At 37.8% G+C, this 19,128-nt stretch overlaps 2 protein-coding genes across 18 annotated transcripts in view; one reads left to right on the top strand and one right to left on the bottom strand.

Annotated features, from left to right (window-relative positions):
• KIF20B (kinesin family member 20B) overlaps nucleotides 1-14,761 on the bottom strand; it is a 74,785-nt gene extending 60,024 nt beyond the window's left edge. For 3 of the 9 annotated variants that reach the window (XM_027111998.1, XM_027111999.1, XM_027112000.1), the window contains exons 1-6: nucleotides 13,532-13,784; nucleotides 11,087-11,234; nucleotides 2,777-2,863; nucleotides 2,559-2,675; nucleotides 1,649-1,787; nucleotides 564-748 (exon numbers count right to left, since the gene is read on the bottom strand). In XM_027111998.1, the coding sequence (XP_026967799.1) occupies nucleotides 564-748; nucleotides 1,649-1,787; nucleotides 2,559-2,675; nucleotides 2,777-2,863; nucleotides 11,087-11,234; nucleotides 13,532-13,584 (729 nt within the window). In that variant the 5' untranslated portion in view covers nucleotides 13,585-13,784. Of the gene's footprint in view, nucleotides 1-563; nucleotides 749-1,648; nucleotides 1,788-2,558; nucleotides 2,676-2,776; nucleotides 2,864-11,086; nucleotides 11,235-12,111; nucleotides 12,265-13,531; nucleotides 13,786-14,195; nucleotides 14,215-14,672 lie in introns of those variants that run through there. The other 6 variants (XM_027111995.1, XM_027111996.1, XM_027111997.1 and 3 more) reach the window with 6 other exon arrangements.
• Nucleotides 14,323-19,128, top strand: part of PANK1 (pantothenate kinase 1) — a 111,593-nt gene continuing 106,787 nt past the window's right edge. For 2 of the 9 annotated variants that reach the window (XM_027112012.1, XM_027112008.1), the window contains exon 1: nucleotides 14,323-14,632. Coding sequence is in view for 1 of the 9 variants with exons in the window: in XM_027112010.1 (XP_026967811.1) it covers nucleotides 15,357-15,389 (33 nt within the window). In the remaining 8 variants the exon portion in view is untranslated. Of the gene's footprint in view, nucleotides 14,633-14,888; nucleotides 15,390-16,723; nucleotides 16,921-19,128 lie in introns of those variants that run through there. The other 7 variants (XM_027112011.1, XM_027112006.1, XM_027112007.1 and 4 more) reach the window with 6 other exon arrangements.

Raw genomic sequence — 19,128 nt, 5'->3', positions numbered from 1 at the left:
AAAAAAAAAAAAAAAAAAGACCATATCCTACATATAGAGAAAAAGATATGAAGATATATGCAACTATATATGACTATGTTTCTGTGTGTATATATAGACACATACAGAAAGCTCTGTACATAGATTTTTTTGTGTGTACAGAGAGAAAAAGATCAAAAAGGATATGTTCATATCTGCTAATATTGGTTTTCTCTTCAGGAATGGAATTATAGGAAATTTTCACTTTTATTTTTCACATTCTCTTGTTTAGCTTTTGTGTATACATATTACTTTTACAATTAAAAAAAAGAATTTTTAAAAATCATTATATAGAAAGTTGCTGTTTCTACAGCAACCAAAAAAGATTTAAGAACCATTTACATTTGTATTGTTTAAACATTTCTGCTGTTTGCACAGTATGAAATAGGAAGAGATGACTTCAAAAAAGCTTTTAATACTTTTCTCAAAAAGAAAAGACAATAGCCACAAGCACCACAAAACAGTCCAATATAGGCTGAAACAAACTAAAGAGCTACTAAAAGGTCAGGATTATGTATATTTTACATACTAAAATACTCCCATACCTCTTTAATTTGTCGAAGCAATGCACTTTTGCTAGCTACTTCTTCTTTCTCTTGGTCTGGTGATAAACGTAAGTATTCTCTGGACCTATGTGGTTTAAGGGTCATCTTTGTACACAGTCTTTCCTGAAGACTATCAAATAATACATTCAAAGTTCGAGGTAGAATGCCAATATTTTCTTCTGTGCCTATGAAAAGAATTTTTGTTTTATACTTTCTTAGAAAAAAACATTCTTGAACTACCAAGTCTCCTTTTATACCACTAACAGGCAAGAGTAAAAAGCTGAGACAAGAGTGAGAGAAGTTGAAGGATTACTTGGTTTTCCATCATTTTGGTCTTAACTGTATAATTGACATTTTATCAACTATTATTCTGATGCAAAACCTGAAATTTTACATTCAGATCAGGCTTTAAGATTGGCTATCATTCATTATCACAAAGTATAAAAGTAAAATAAAATATAAAGTGTTTCCCTGGTTATCCATGCTTAATTCCCTATGTCACATCAATCCTTTTTCTGAGGGTTTTTTTTTAATTAATTATTTATTTTTGGTTGCGTCAGGTCTTCGTTGCTACACACGGGCTTTCTCTAGTTGCAACAAGCGGGGGCTACTCTTCGTTGTGGTGCATGGGCTTCTCATTGCAGTGGCTTCTCTTGCTGCAGAGCATGGGCTCTAGGTGCGTGGGCTTCCGTAGTTGTGGCACACAGGCTCAGTAGTTGTGGCTCACGGGCTCTAGAGCGCAGCCTCAGTAGTTGTGGCGCACAGGCTTAGCTGCTTCGTGGCATGTGGGATCTTCCCAGACCAGGGCTCGAACCCGTGTCCCCTGCGTTGGCAGGCGGATTCTTAACCACTGCACCACCAGGGAAGCCCCCTTCTGAGTTTTTATCATCATGTAATTCTCTACATATGGGTAAAGTAGTCGATCTGAATTAAAAGCCATTGGCAATACACATTCAATATGCTATTACTATTAAAAATGGAGCAAATGTGCTAGGCAATGGAAACATAACTATAAGAAGTATTATGAAAATGAGTACATTATTAGTGCCTCTTTCTTCCTTTCTAGCAAAAATAAAACTATTTACCTTGAAATGTGTAAGTTTTTCCTGAATTGGTTAGCCCATAAGTAAAAATCAGCCGACTTTGTCCTTTCAAGAGGTCTTTAACTGGCTGTAGAATGCAACCCTGGAAGAATTCCTTCTGTGTAGTTTCTGGGCCAAAAACCTAAACAAGCATTTTTTTAAAAAAATCTTTTTAGAATGTTCAAGTTAATATCCACAATGAGTTCTACCCTTTCATGTTTTTAATATTTAAAAGATTTGTCCTACAAGATTCATTCTTAAAAGTTGCCATATTCCCAATTCCCACAAATACACCTGCTAGTTTAACTACTTTCAAAAAGCTTTCAAGATAGAAATCTGACCCAACCAATAACTCTTTTTTTTTTTTTTTTTTTGGCTGTGTTGGATCTTTGTTTCTATGCGAGGGCTTTCTCCAGTTGTGGCAAGCGGGGGCCACTCTTCATCGCGGTGCACGGGCCTTTCACTGTCACTTCCTCTCTTGTCGCGGAGCACAGGCTCCAGACACGCAGGCTCAGTAGTTGTGGCTCACGGGCCCAGCTGCTCCGCGGCAAAGTGGGATCCTCCCAGACCAGGGCTCGAACCCGTGTCCCCTGCATTGGCAGGCAGATTCTCAACCACTGCGCCACCAGGGAAGCCCCCAACCAATAACTTTTCATCTAGATTTTGAAAAGGATACTTCCCTCCACCAAAAAAAGATTGCAAGAACTCTACAAAGATTTTCTCACTTCCAATTATATATTTACACACCTGAAATTTGAGTCCTACCATTGAGAAAAAAATACCAGTACCTAAGATCTAAGTTTCATAAGCACAAGATGTATATAGTTCATTATATATAATTAGGTAGCAATTTAGCCTAAGCCAAGTTTCTTTTCCTGAAAAGAAAAATCTTCCATTTCACATGGGTACCTACCTTGGAAAAACTGAATGTCTGTGCCATCTGCCCAGAGCTTTTCTCACTTAATCGACCAAGGATACTTTGAGGATCCTTCAGCACAATGGTCTGTGAATCCAGAATATACACACAGCCCTAGAACACAAATAAATAAATAAAAACTAACAATAAGTAAATTAAAACAATGGTATTTTGCCCATTTAATGGAAGTAAAACATATTAAATTCAACACAAACCTCAGACTCATGTTCTTTTTCTGACTGTGTCAATGGTCTTACTCGAAGACAAACCTGGAGATAATCTTTGGATTCCAAACTGTTTGCCTTAAAAGGAGAAAATATTTTAAAAATAAAAAATATGGCTTTTCAGAGATCATCTTTCTTTAAAGTGGCTGATTGCTATAAAACAATCTGAGATTATACAAAACCTCTAAGCAAACAGTGACTCTTCTGTTTTTAACCACTTTATATGTTAAAAGAAAAATAAATCTGTTTTTAAAAAAACAAAAATACCACAAAAGACTCAATTTCCTCTGCCTTCTATATTTATACTTGAAGTTTACAATATGCTTCTTTGCCATAAGATCCTAACCTTTAAAACCAATACAAATAACAAGGCTCTAAGTCACTAAAACACAGAAATGTAGAATAAATCACAAGTAACCAGAATAGTCTATTAACCCAAATGCTCAATTGCATCACACACTTAGAATTTTTTTTGCTGTATGGCATTCTCTTTACTGCTTCCTTTGAGGAAGAAATGAGCTTAGTTCATTTTTTAAAAAATAATTTTAAATAAATGTTTTAATGTTTTTTTTTAAAAAAGGAAACAATGACTTGAAAAACACAACTCACCAAACAAGACACAAGAAGTAGACGATTTGAATAACCCTATATCTATTAAAGAAATTAAATTTACATTCAAACAAAATAATCCCACAAAAAAACTCCAAACCCTGGTAATTCATTGGTAAATTCTCTCAAACATTTAAGGATATAATCACACAAATTAAAGACAAACTCTTTAAGAAAATAAAGGAAGAGAGAACACTTTTCAACGAATTTTGAGTCTGCCATAACCTGGTCACCACAACCTGACAAAGATACCCTCAGAAAAAAATTACAAAACAATATCCTTAATTAAGATAGAGGCATGGGCTTCCCTGGTGGTGCAGTGGTTGAGAGACCGCCTGCCGAAGCAGGGGACACGGGTTTGTGCCCCGGTCCAGGAGGATCCCACATGCCGCGGAGCGGCTGGGCCCATGAGCCATGGCCGCTGAGCCTGCGCGTCCAGAGCCTGTGCTCCGCAACGGGAGAGGCCACAGCAGTGAGACGCCCGCGTACCGGGGAAAAAAAAAAAAAAAAAAAAAGTAGAGGCAAAATGTTCTCCAAAGTGGTTGTACCATCTTCTATTCCTACAAGCAATGGATGAACATTCTAGTTGCTCTGCATGCTCACCAATGGGTGGTGTGGCCAGTCTTCTTCATTATAGCCATTCTAGTGGGTGTGAGGGTGGTATCTGATTGTGGTTTTAATTTATGCCTTTCCCTTTTGACTAATGATGTTGAGCACCTTTTCAGGTGCATATTGACCCTACGAATATCTTCTTTTGTGAAGTGTCTGTTCAAATCTTTTGTCCATTTTTATTAAACTGTTTGTTTTCTTATTATTAACGTGTAATTGTTTTAAATATATTCTGGATAAAAGTTCTCTGTCAGAATAAAAAAGAGGCAAAAATCCCCTAACAAAAATATTAGATAATATGTAAAACAGGATAGTACATCCTAACAAAAAATGGTTTATTCCAGAAAAGCGAGGTCAATTTAGCATTCAAAAATCAATTAGGGTACTTAAAAATATTAAAAGAATGAGAAGAAACTTTTATCTCTAATAGATGCAAAAAAAGTGCATTTGAATGATGACTTGAATGTGATATATGAATTCAACATCCATTCATAATAAGAATTCTTAGCAAACTGGAATAGAAGGGAACTTCCTTCGCCTGATAAAGAGCATTTATAAGATACCTATAGTTAACATCATACTTAATGATGAAAGACTGAATCAAAGATGAGTAGCAAGATGAGTAACAACCCAGGGATTTCTGCTCTCACTTCTATTCAACACGGTACTAGAGGTTCTAGAGGTTTTAGCCAATGTAATCAGGTGAAAGGAGGTGGAGGAAGGGGAGGAAGGGCGGGGGAAGAGAGAGAAAGGGAAGAGGAGGAGGAAAAGGAAAAAAAAGGAAAAGCATCCAGAATGGCAAGGTAGAAATAAAATCATCTTTATTCACAGACAACATGAACATACAAAAATCTGACATCTTCAAAAAAGTTACTAGAACTATTAAATGAGTTTAGCAACGTAGCATAATAGGAGATCAAAATGCAAAAATCAATTGTTTTTCTACATGCTGGCAAGAAATAGAAGTTGATTTTAAAGAGCGATACCATTTAGGATAACCTCAAAAATTATGAACTACTTAGAGAAAAATCTTACAAAAGATATGAAACACCTATATACTGAAAACTAAAAAACAGTGCTCAGAGAAAGTAAAGGAGACCAAAATAAATGGAGATACACCTTGTTCATTATTTGGTAGACTCAATGTTGTTAATATGTCAATTCTTCCAAAACTGATCTACAGATTCAATGGAATTGCAATCAAAACCACAGGAGGCTTTTTTTTTTTTGGAAGAAATTTAAAAGCTCATTTAAAAACTCACAGAGAAATACAAAGTACCTAGGACAGTCAAAACAACTCTGAAAAAGAAGAAATTTGGTAGGCTAACACTACCACCTGATTTCAACACTTATTTTAAAGCTACAGTAATCAAAACAGTGGGGTATTGGCAGCCAGACAAAAAGATCAATGAAACAGAATACATATTCAAAAATAAACCTCCACATACAAGGGCATTTAATTTATGACAAAGGTGCAAAGGAAATACAGTACAGAAAGGATAGTTTTTTCAACAAATTGTGCTAGAACAACTGGATATCTATATGCAATAAAAAAATAGGAATTTGAATATATACCTCACATTATACAAAAAATTGATTCCAAATGGATCATAGACCTAAATATAAAATTAAAACTGTAAAACTTCTGAAAGAAAACACAGAAGAAAATCTTTGTGGCCTTGAGTTAAAGATTTCTTAGATACGCCACAAACAGCACAATAGTAACAGAACAAACTGGTAAAATGGACTTCATCAAAATTAAAAACTTCTCTTCCAAAAACACTTAAGGGATGAAAAGACAAGCCATAGAGGAAATGTTTGCAAAGGACATATCTGACAGATAGATGTATCTGGAAAACATAAAGAACACTTAAGATTCAATTAGAAAACAATCCAATTTTATTTAATGGACAAAAGATTTAAATTGACATTTCTCCAAAGATATACAAAAGGCAAATAACCACATGAAAACATATTCAACATCTTTAGACATTAGGTAAATGCAAATATCAATTTGATACCAATACACACCTATTAGAATGACTAAAAATAAAAAGATGACCCGTAATAGCCAGCATAAAATTGAAAGAATAAAGTTGGAGGACCGACAATACCCAACTTCAAGACATGTTTTAAAGCTACAGTAATCAAGATAGTGTAGCACCGGCAAAAGAACAGAAGCAATGGAACAGAAGAGAGCCTAGGAATAGATCCACATGAATACAGACAACTGATGTTTGACAAAGAAGCAAAGGCAATACAATGGAGCAGACAGTCTCTTCAACAAATGGTGCTGGAACAACTGGACATCCATATGCAAAAAAATTAACCTAGACATAGACTTTACACCCTTCACAAAAATAACTTAAAATATCTGGATGACCTTGGCTTTGGCAATGACTTTTGTGATTCAATGCCAAAGAAATGATCTATGAAAGGAATAATTGATAAGTTGGGCTTCGTTAAAATTAAAGTTTTCTGCTTTGTGAAAGACATAGTAAAGAGAATGAAAAGACTGGGAGAAAATATGTGCAAAAATATATATCAAATAAAGGACTATTACCAAAATATACAAAGAACTCTTAAAATTCAACAATAAGAACACAAAATGATTAAAATGAGACAAAGACCTTACCAGACACCTTACCAAATAAGATATACAGAGGAAAAATAGCATATAAAAAGATGTTCCACACTGTATGTCATCAGGAAAATGCAAATTAAAAAGAGATATCACTACCCACCTATCAGAATGGCCAAAATCTTAACACTGACAACACCAAATGCTGTTGAGGATATGTATCAACAAGAACTCTCATTCACTGCTGGTGGGAATGCAAAATGTTACACCCATTTTGGAAGATAGTTAGGCAATTTCTTACAAAATTAAACATATTAGTACCATACACTCCAGCAATCACGTTCCTTGGTACTTAACCAAAGGAACTGAAAACTTAACATCCACACAAAATCTGCACGTGAATGCTCATAACAACTTTATTCACAGTTCCCAAAACGTGGAAGCAACCAAGATGCCCTTCAATAGGTGAATGAATGACCACATGAAAACATATTCAACATCTTTAGACATTAGGTAACTGCAAATATCTATCTGATACCAATACATAAAAATATCCATACAATGGATACAGTACATCCATACAATGGAATATAGTTTAGAAATAAAGCAAATGAACCATCAAGCCATGACAAGATATGGAGGATGCCATGACAAGACGTTAGGTGCCTATTGCTAACTGAAAGAAGCCAATCTGAAATAGCTACTGTATAATCCCAGCTATATGATACTCTGGAAAAGGCGACAATTTGGAGACAGTTAAAAGATCAGTGGTTACTGGGGGTGGGGGAGAGACAAACAGGCGAAACACATGAATTTTAGAGCAGTGAAAATACACTGTATGATACCATAATGATGGCTACCTGTCATCACGTTTGTTCAGACCTACAGAATGTACAACACCAAGAGTGAACCACAATGTAACTATACAGCAAGGACTCTGGGTGATTATCATGTGTCAGAGTAGATTCATCAGTTGTAACAAATGCACCGCTTTGGTAGGAGATGTTAATAATGAGGGAAGCTATATGGGGGTAGAGGGTATGTGGAAAATCACTGTACCTTCTGCTCATTTTTGCTGTAAACATAAAACTGTTCTAAAAAATAGTCTGTTTAAAAACAAATAAGTAAATAAATAGATTGACGACACCAAGTGTTGGTGAAGATGTGGAGAAACTCAACTCTCCTACACTGCTGCTGAGAATATAAAATGCTATTATCACTTGGGAAAAGTTTGGTAGTTTCTTAAAAATGATCCAGCCATTCCAATCCTAGGTATTTATCCAAGGGGAAAAAAATAAAGGAAATACATGTCCATATAAAGATTTGTACACAAAAGTTCCTAGAAGCTTTGTAATAGCCAGAAACTATAAACACAAATGTCCCTCAGCAAGTGAACGGATAAACGGATAAATGAATTGTGGCATATCTAAACAATGGACAATAAAAAGGAATTACCTATTGATACACACAACATGCATAAAACTCAAAATAATTATGCTTAGTAAGAAAAGAGTACATACTTTATGACTACATTTATATAAAGCTCTAGAAGTACAAACTAATGTTTGATCAGCCGTTACTTGGAGGTGTGATGGGAGGGACGGATTACAAGGAGGCACAAAGAAACTTTCAGGAGTAATGGAAATATTCACTATTCTTGACTGTAGTGACATTCTCACAAGCATATGCATTATGTCAAAACTTGTCAAAGACTATACTTCAAATATGTACAGCTTATTGTATCTTAATTTTACTTCAATAAAGCTGTTAAAAATATAATTTACAATAGCATCAAATGCCATGAAATGCTTAAGAATATATTTAACAAAAGATATTGAAGGCCCCTACACGGGCCTTCAACAAAAGAAGTATAAAACATTGCTAAAACCTTAGAGACCTAAATAAATTGAGAAATATACCACAATCATGAATTAAAGCTCTCCAATATTATTAAAATAGCAATTCTCTCCAAATTGATTCTAGATTCAATGCAATCCCAGTCAAAAATCCCAGTAGGCTGTTTTGTTGAAACTGGTAAGTCAATTCTAAAATTTATGAATATATTTACAAAGAACCTAGAAAAGGCAAAATATTCCTAAAAAAGAGAAGCAAATTTAGAGAATTCATACTATCTGATTTCACGTATTATTATAAACCTACAGAAATAGACAGTGAAGTATAGGCATAAGGATAAGCAAATAGGTCCATGAAAGAGAATAATCCAGAAATAGATCCACACATAGATACCCAGCCATTTGATTATCAATAAAGACACCAAAACAATTTAATGGGGAAAAGAAAGTCTTTTCAACACATAATGTTAAAGTAACTAGATAAATGGAGGTTAAAAAAAAAAAATCAACAGACCAATCAACCTGTATCCCTACATCAACTATACATAAAAACTAATTCAAGATGGATAACAAATATAACCATTAAAACAAAAGCTCTAACCATTTCTAGAAGAAAATGTTTTAAAAAACCTTCACCACCTTGGGCAAAGATTTCTTAGGACTTACAAAAGAAATCACCGTAAAAGAAAAAAAAGTTAAATTAGACTTCTTTAAAATTAAAAACCTCTATTAATCAAGACACTATTGATCTGATAAAGGATATGTATCTACAATGCATGAAGAACTCTCACAAATCAGTAATAAGACAAACAACCTAATTTTTTTAAGTAGGGAAATTATTTGAAAAGACATTTTACAAGAGAAGGTATAGGAATAGCCAAGAAATACTTGAAAAAGTGCTCATTTCGGGAAATGCAGACTAGAACCACAACAAGGTACTACTACACACTCATAAAATTACCAAGTGTTGGCAAAGAGGTGGAAGAACTGGAACCTGCATACATTGCTGGTGCTGGTACAGTCGCTTTGGAAAATAGTTTCAGTTTTCTTATGAAGTTAAATATGCACTTACCATGTGACCCACAATTACTCCTAAGTATCGACCCAAGAGAAATGAAAACAAAACATAAGTTCACAGAGAGGCTTGCACATAAACATTCAGAGAAGCATTATTTATAATGGCCCCAAAATGGAAATCACTCATATGTCCATCAAACTGTAAATGGATATGGGGCATATCTGCACAATGAACTACTATTCAGCAATAAAAAGTAACAAATTACTGACACATGATGCGTGATGGATCTCAAAAACAACATGCTAAGTAGGGATCAGCAAATTTTTTGTGTGTAAAGAAAAAACACTTAATATTTTTAGGCTCTACAGGCTCTACAGACCGTCACAACTACTCAACTCTGCCACTCTGTTGCGAAAGCAGACCTAGAAAATAAGTAAACCAATGAATATGACTTGTGATATTTGATTTTTACGTCATGAAACATGATTTTTCTTTTGATTCTTTTTCTTCAACCATTTAAAAATATAAAAACCATTCTTAGCTTGTAAGCAATACAAAAACAGGAAATACAAAACCAGGCCATTATTTACCAACCCTTGTATTATGTGAAGGAAGGCACACACAAAAGTCTAGTAATGTATAATTCCATTTATACACCAAGAGGCATTTATCCCTTCCTCTCTTCTTTATCTATGGTTAAATGAGCTAAAGTAGAAGAGCCTAGCACATGATGGGTATTAAATAATTATTATCCTTTTATATATGTTCCCTATACTCCTCTTTCCCCCTCCATCTTTCTTTATAAAATGGGTTAGTCCATCTCTCTAAGGCATCGAAATTAATAATCTAATCTGTAATAAATAGAATATAAATGGATTGAAAGTAAATGTATAAGAAAAAGTCTATAAACACAGCAAACATAGTGACAGTAGGTAGGGTAGTAGAAAGACTTATTTCTTAAACACTACTAAGTTAATCTTTTTTTAATCTGCATTATTTTTTAAACTAAGGCCTGCAGTTCCTAGGGGCATAGTGGAATGTTTTACATTTCTGAGGGAACCACAGCAGTACTTGACACATGTTGAACACCACGAACTATTAGCTTGAAGAAGTTCAGTTTCAACCTTAGATCACACTATTTCTTTTGATGATGTCATATCTTAGTGAAGCTGGATTTTCCAGTGGTGGTTGTGATAGAAAGCAAGTACGACCCCAAAACAATGAAGAACAGGAAATGCAGGTGGCAGTGTCTAATTTGATTCCAAAGCTTGAGAAGTTGTGCAGCACCCCAAATGCACACAGTGCCCATGAGTAAGTAACCGTGGTCATTGAAAACTAATATTTAAAAATTTCATAAGTTATTTTTTTCTCAAATGGCTACTAAGTCAGGGCATAAATAGTCATTAAGATGTCTGCACCTACTACGTGAAAAGGAACTGTTATGTATTTAGGGCACCATGAAAAAATTGCTGAGATAGAAGTTTGCCTTAAACCTACAAAGTTTGGAAAGCTCTGCTCTAGTTGTACCTGTCCACAAGTGTGTGTGTGTGTGTGTGTGTGTGTGTGTGTGTGTGTGTGCGCCCATTTGCTCTCAATCATGATAATCAACATAATACTTTTCTTGTACTTACCTCAGTGTTTGAAGCAACTAAGGAAAATTCACGAGAGAGGTCAAGCTTAATGCCATCAAAATTTATTTCCGAAGGCCTCGCAACTGGGTCAGCACTGAAAACATAAGATGGTCTAGGCACCCCATCTTGATTTACATTAGATTCCATTCTGCAAGAATAACAGTAACTTCCTTAGATAACCTTAATAAATCATATATCCATAGTTTATAAAGTCTGTGAGTCCAGCCCACTACTTCTTGCCATGTAACTACATTTCCAAAAGGAAAACTTTAGACTATTTCATCTATAACATGATGACCCATGGAAAGGAAAAAAGACAATTATTTACAGATTTTAAATCAAATAATACTGGATACAGCCTACCACTACTATTCATGTGCTGCAACCTATGGGGAGATTCAGCCAAAGAGATTTCATGAGTAAAGGTAACCCATAAAATAAGAGAGTATAAAACACTCAGACTCTGCCTGAAATCCTCTCAGAAATCAAACAGTAAGGGCGGAGTAAATTATAACCTTGTGTTATTTTAGTTATTTAGTGTCTTCTGAAGAATGTTACTTACAGACTTTGTAATGTTTTAGCAATTAGGAGTCGGTAATCTGGACAATTACTTTCAACTGAATTCTTCCAAATAATGCAAGTAAAAAGTGAAATAACGTATGTGAACATATTCAAAACAGTACCTGATACATCACAGGTCTTAAAAATTAAGGCGAACATGGAATAACGCATCAGTAAACTATTACAACTAAATTAAACATCAAGTCACTAAATTTAAAGGTAAACTTAGGGGTAATCTTCACTGATAAAATATTAACATTAAAATATTTACTGAAAATCTACTAGGCGAACAATACCAGGGAGAAATGGAGAGAGCACTCTATTCTTTGAATATTATGAAATATTCAGAACAGTGACTGCCCACTAGAGTTCCTGGTTCAAGAAGGTAGTTAGTAATGGGCAACCATGGGGGTTAAATAAATGAGCCAAAGATGGCCCCTGTATACTGGCCCTGCATTGTTTACTTCTTCACAGCAGGCCAAGATCATTCGTTCAAAAACCCACTGAGGGGCTTTCCTGGTGGCGCAGTGGTTGAAAGTCCACCTGCCGATGCAGGGGACACGGGTTCGTGCCCCGGTCCGGGAAGAGAGAGGCCACAACAGTGAGAGGCCCACGTACTGCAAAAAAAAAAAAAAAAAAAAAACCCACTGAGGTGTCAAACTCAAATTTTTACACATCTGTTTGCTTTACATATAGCCAAAATAAGCTCATTTTTAGCCATTTAGAGCCCAACTGGTTCCTACATCCCATGAAACTGCACCCAACCATCTGCTAGCCACAGATAAAAGCCAGGACTATAAGACCCCAAGCCACTGCTACCCTTTGGAGGTCTCTGACATAGTGACTCCCTACTGTGCTGCTGAGCAATATATCACTTACAGAGAGCTCCCTCTCCTATTACCCCCACCCCTCCCCAATTCCCCTCTTCCCCTTCTAGGTGACTGGCCCTTCACTCTAGTCTCTGGAAAGTCTCATGCTGTGGGCAACTTGCCAAGCACGCAAAGTGCCTGTCAAAGTGCTACCCCAGTAAAGCTCCTCATACGTTACTGCCACCTTGCGGTGTATCTTTTTCCTTGATCAGTCCTGAAACCCCCAAATTCAATACAACAGGGCTGTTTTTGGTTTTGTTTTTCCTAAATTGCAAAAAGAGTTAAAGAAATTACACATTTACCTTCAACAAAACCCAGCAAACTACAAGATCACCAATCATACAATTAAGTAAGTTTAATATCTTTATTGCTTTTTTTATTGTATAATCAGTGATGTAATCAAAATGAGAAAATTACTTAAATGCAGTTTGATAGAGTATTTCAAACATGCAATTTATGGGTGAAAATTAAGAAAAAAAGTATCTGATAGAATAAAAAATAAACACTGATCTAGAATATGGGAGGAAAGTGTGCAAAAATATGAAAGTACTGGCTTGACATTTCATAACTCAAATTTCATAGAAATGCCCAGGAAACTGGAAGGTAAGCTTCAATCTTTGCTTTCAATTAATTTTTGGTTAAGAAAAAAACATATTGATAAATCTTTTATGAAATTACTAAGTTAAAAAGAATATTGTACCTCCTTAAAAAAGTAAGGTTACAGTAGTTTGTACGTGCTCATATGTTCAGTTTTCAATGAATAAACTTCCTCTTAACAATTATAAAATTAATGAGATGTACTATCACTTCCTGTACTTTTAGTTAACTTCTACTTATGTGTGGCCTCCCTAACTAGACTAGAAACTTCTTGAGGGCAAGGACCTTGTCTTATACTACTCTGTATCCCCTACAACAAATTCAGAGATTTATGTAGTGATAAAAACTCCCTGTATAGTGGCTTAATAATAATAAATAAAATCCTCTCTGCAAAAAAAAAAAAAAAAATTGGTCTTACTCTTTTCTGATATTATCTTTAGCAACAGCAAGGTTCAAGACCTCATTTCTCATTTAGGAAGGCTGTTCTCACGACTGAGAAACAGCATCTTTTATCTCCTCTCCAGTGAGATTTCATGGTTGAAGACTGATGAAAAATAAAATCTGCTACTGAATGACGTTTCTGAATGTCATCCACAAAATATAGTCTCAGAAAAAGTCTTCACAACTGATGAGTCCTTTATATTATTTTGCAAGCTGAAGTCTCAGGTCTTGGATATCTAATAAAAAGTACACACTGTTATGCTGCTTCGGGGTGAACATGCTACCTTGTTTTAAGAACAAAAACAAACCTGAGTTTGATCACCTTGGGGATTAAAAACAAGCTAACCTATAAGGCATGACCTTTTGTCAATTAGTCCTTCAGTAAGGAATATTAAAGAGCTGCACCAGGCAGGAATCACTGAGCCAAAAAGTAGAACGAGATGGGGGAAACCTCCCAAACTGGTTGATGACAGCAGTCAGTGCACTCGTCACACACACCCCCTTCCGCTTAGCACTGCAAAGCCCAAGAAGGGCGAGCCCTGGGCACCGGCAGCAGCCTGTAAATAACTGCACAGACGGCCACCACAGGGCCCCCATCCCTCCCAAATAACAGCACGTCACTTGCCGAGCAAACTGCTCACCTTAGGGATTCAGGACACCAGATTTGGCAATGGACGCCTGATCCTCAACACTAACAGCAGCAACAATAATAAAAATATTAATGATTGCAAATACTTAGTGCCTACTATACACCGGCACTTTCTAACAGGTTTACGTATTATCATTTTATCTTCATAAGAGCCCGAAGAGGTAGGTTCTATTATTACCCCCTCTTACAGATGAGGAAACTGGCCCAGAAAGATTAAAGACGTTGCCTTGCGTCACACAGCCAATAAGCGGCGGAGACCAGATTTAAACCTTAACACGAGTACAACGGCTCAACCCCCCACAGAAGCGCACCCGGTGGCCCAGGCGTCTTCATTGCTTCGCAACCCAGCTCCTGAGAGTAACCTCAGGGATGTCCCGAGCCCCGTCGGAAGGTGCTCACACTGCCTGAGACCTTTCCTCACCTCACCTGGTATGTGAGCAGTCCCCCACCTCCTTCCGCGTACCCTCACCTGCAAACGTTGCCCCGCCGGCCCAACCTGGGAGCAGCGCCGAGTTATTTTCGTTTTCAAATTCAAACGGAACGCTGGGAGTGGGCGGAGCTTCCGGAACGACGCCCCGGAGCGCAGCCGGCTAGAGCTGTGGGCTTCCCTCCCACCCGCTCCCGGGACAAGCTTTCAAATTTGGGGGCGGGGCTCGGAATGCCGGGCGACCAATGGGCGGAAGCGGCCTGGTGAGCGGCCAGTGGGCGGAGTTTCCCTGGGGCTCTGCTTGCCGGGCTAGGTAGGGCGCTGTGTCGGGGCTGCGGTGGGTACCACCCTCTGTTGGCGGCGGCGCGGATCTCGGATTCCATCCTGGAGACAATAAAGACGTGGCGGAGGCCCCGAGGTGAGGTAGCTGCCACACTTAGCCCCGCGACTACACTAGGGACCAGCCAACGAATGGCAGGCCTTGTCCTTGCGGGCCGGAATAGGCTCCGCATCGGGAGAGTCACTTAGAATGAGCGCTGCCCGCACTCCGAGGGTCACTTCCTTCGCTGCATGATCCTACCTGTCGTCCACAGCGGCCCTCGTGGACGAGATACATTTTTCCCAGAAAAGATTTTCAAAAGCATTCTTTCTCTTTTTGTTTTTGCCATTCTGAAAATATAATGCAACTACCGGCGTGAGGCGCTGTACTGTGACATTCTATCTTCCATGCATAGGCAAGGTCTTTGCTGTGCCCGAAATGTAAGTGCCAGTACATCTTATCTGCTTCTTTTAAAGTGATCCTCTTCTTTTGATGCGGTGTTATTACAGTCATATGACAAGTATTTACTACTTAGGCCATCTCTCCCTGCTGTACTTCATTTTAAAGAAAAGTAACTGCTAACGTTAATTGAGCATTTACCTTGGCCAGTCATGGTGCTAAACTTTTAAAACTGATTGTCGTACTGATCCTGAGAACAACCCTGTGAGGTAGGTACTGTTATTATGCCCCTTTTATAGGTTTCGAGGAAACTGAGTTCATATGATTAAGTAATTTGCTCAAAGGCATACAGCTATTAATGGTGGAACTGGGATTTTAAACTCAGCTGAATGACTTCAAGACCCACCCTCTCACATGTGATCTTATTTTTGACTCTTTTACTTGGTTAGTAGCATTTGTAGAATAGTACCTGGTTTGATGAGCTTACTGTCTTCCTTTTCTTATTCTATATTTATATTTCCCATAACCTCCCCCTTCCTTCTCTAACTTCCCACTGCCTGCTTATTCAGTTTGCCTTCTTTATCCACAAAAAAATCATATTTGTGGTGAGCTAGTTTGGAGTAGAGAAGAGGATGCAGGACCAGGAGTAAAAATGAACAGAGAAAGTAGGTGTGAAAGGGAAGAAAGGAGGGAAGATAGAATAAAACTGTGCTTTACTGTTCCGGCTGGAACTTAAGTCTTTAGGGGCCGCTGTGTCAAAGTCTCCATTTCTCCCTCAGGCACTTCTATCCCTAAATCTGCCCTTCCTGCCGTACCTCATAATGCCTTTATTGATTTACTAGCTGTTACTGATTTCCAGCTCCAGGTGCTACATTTATTTATGTTCAATAGATATTTATTGAAAACCTTCTATGTGCCAAACACTAGGCTAGGAGTCAGTTGAAACAGTGGAGGAGAGCTAGCAAAACAGACCCTAACCCTCCAGGAGCTTATATTCTAATAATTGAGAAAAAATTGCAAAGACAAATTATTGAGAAATTACAACTGTACTGAGTGGTTTGAAAGAAATGTTTAGAGCTGAAAGACTATGTCACAGGGGAACCTGAGCAAATAATGTTTGATCTGGATCTCCAAGGGTCATTCGGCGTTAACTAGGTTTAAAAAAGAGAGGAGGGCTTCCCTGGTGGCGCAGTGGTTGAGAGTCCGCCTGCCGATGCTGGAGACGCGGGTTCATTCCCCGGTCCGGGAGGATCCCACATGCCGCGGAGCGGCTGGTCCCGTGAGCCATGGCCGCTGAGCCTGCGCGTCCGGAGCCTGTGCTCCGCAGCGGTAGAGGCCACAGCAGTGAGAGGCCCGCGTACCGCAAAAAAAAAAAAAAAAGAGACGAGTAAGCACTCCAGGCATAAGGACTGTAATACCAGGCACAGGGGCAGGATAAATACTATACAAAATCCAATGGATTCTCTGTCTTATTTTATTCTAGCTCCCAGAAGCATTCCACACAGTTTGTTTCATCCACACAGTTAAATGTTTCAGCCTTGAAACTTCACTTGGCCTCTGGGTCAGCAAAAGGTCATTCTCTCCTTGTTTACTCTTAACCTTACCAGCTGCCCAGCTTAGTCTTCTTTTCTGTCTCTTCTGCCTAAACTCTAAATTATGGGAATCCTCAGAGCTTGGTTTTGAGCTTCCCCTCTCCCCCACCTTTTTCTCTCCTCTACAGTATTCCTCTTGGCAAACTCATCAACTCCCATGGATTTAAATATCTTTATACTGATAACTCCTAAATTCCTTATCCTCCCCAGACCTCTCCTCTGAACTTCAACCAAAAGCAAATATCTCATTATCCACTTATCATCTCCACTTGGATGTATAACTTAACATATTCAGTATGGGACCTTGATTTTTCATTCCAAAACTTAAAGCCTCTCCTCCCAAATCTCTGTCTCTGTAAACACCACCAGCATGTATCTACCCAGTTACTCATGAGAAAGAATCATTTTTGAGTCCTCCTTTTTCCCCACCACTCTCATCCAGCTCATAAGTGTATCTGTTGTACGTTTGTGTTATAAGTGAAATAAATACTCCTTTCCCTTTTCATTGCTCCGACCACTGCAGCCTCCCATCTGTCTACCTGCTTCAGGTCCTGTTCTCCATTCTTTATAGGGCAACGAAACCAATCTTAAAATGGAAATGATCATGTCAGTCCCTAGCTTAAAGCCCTTCAATGCATTTTTAGAATAAAATAATATTTATATGGTTCAGTGAAGAAAAAGTGCAAAAGAATATACAAAGTATGCTAACTTTTGTGTAAGCAAGAAGGAGAAATGAGAGTCTACATACTTATATGTATGTATACCACACACCCATTTTTGGCCTATTTTTGAAGATAGAAATACAAAAACTATAAAACAGAAAATTAGTTGAAAATGGTTATCTATAGGAGATGGGAATATTTTGCAAGGATTAGTGATAGGAGTGTGGCTCTCTGAATAAACTTCTTTTTTAAAAAAAGAGGACTTCCCTGGTGGCGTGGTGGTTAAGAATCCACCTGCCAATGCAGGGGACATGGGTTCGATCCCTGGTCCGGGAAGATCCCACATGCCGCAAAGCAGCTAAGCTCATGCACCACAACTACTGAGCCTGCTCTCTAGAGCTCACAAGCCACAACTACTGAGCCCATGTGCCACAACTACTGAAGCCCGTGTGCCTAGACCCTGTGCTCCAAAACAAGAGAAGCCACTGCAGTGAGAAGCCCAAGCACTGCAACGAAGAGTAGCACCTGCTCACCACAACTAGAGAAAGCCCACGTGCAACAACGAAGACCCAATGCAGTCAAAAATAAATAAAATAAATTTTAAAAAAAGAGTTTTGCCTTTTCAAAAAATTAAATCTAAAACAATGGAAATAAAAGCAAGCCCTAAAATTTAACACAAAGAAAGAGATGAACTTACCTGTATATCAAATTGTCAGCATAGCCACACAGAGAAAAAGAACTTCTTCAATTAACTTGAGTGTAGTACTCTATATACTGGAGTTAGGAGTTGTGGGATCCAATGTAAGAGCAAAAGAAATGTAAAGACATCAATAACTTGGTTTAGTAGGTTTGATGTTTAAAGTGGTATTGGTTTAGTAATCTTGAATCTATTATACATGTGTTATAGGAAAAAGCAAAGGAGTAAATATATTCATGTTGTTTGGTACCAGGGTTCTCACTGTGGGAGAAGGGAAATAACAAATATGGTATGATAGAAAGTAAGGAAGAACCCCAGGATGATGGATTTGAGTTGGTAGTAGAATGACATTATCATTATTATTATTTTATCTTAATTGGGTCCACTGAGAGGGCCTGAAGGTCTGGAAGCCCTGGCACCCCAGTAACAATGAGCACCCCTAGGACCAAGCCACACAAATGGTTTCTAAATACCACTTATCACTAAAAGGAACCAGTACTCCTTGGAGAAAAGGCTGATTCCAGGACTGGAGCAGGGAAATTATAAAGTGAGCCTAGAACATTCTTGTCAGAAAGCAAAGAAGTCCTTAGAGATTAATAGGGTCATTCCAAAAGGACACTGGATCTGGCCTAAAGGGGCTTCCACTAACCATGCTTGGAACAATTTGAACCTCAAAAAGAATAAGAATAATGATGGTAATAGATTAAAACAGGTTTAATTTTTTTTTTTTTTTTTTTTTTTTTTTTTTGCGGTACGTGGGCATCTCACTGTTGTGGCCTCTGCCGTTGCGGAGCACGGGCTCCAGACGCGCAGGCTCAGCGGCCATGGC

The sequence above is a fragment of the Aethalodelphis obliquidens genome, unplaced genomic scaffold, assembly GCF_003676395.1.
Source record: "Aethalodelphis obliquidens isolate GAN/ISIS:26980383/991018 unplaced genomic scaffold, ASM367639v1 scaffold11, whole genome shotgun sequence".
Taxonomy (NCBI): domain Eukaryota; kingdom Metazoa; phylum Chordata; class Mammalia; order Artiodactyla; family Delphinidae; genus Aethalodelphis; species Aethalodelphis obliquidens.
Note: the sequence above shows the minus strand (reverse complement) of the source record. Positions and strands in the feature narration are given on the sequence as shown.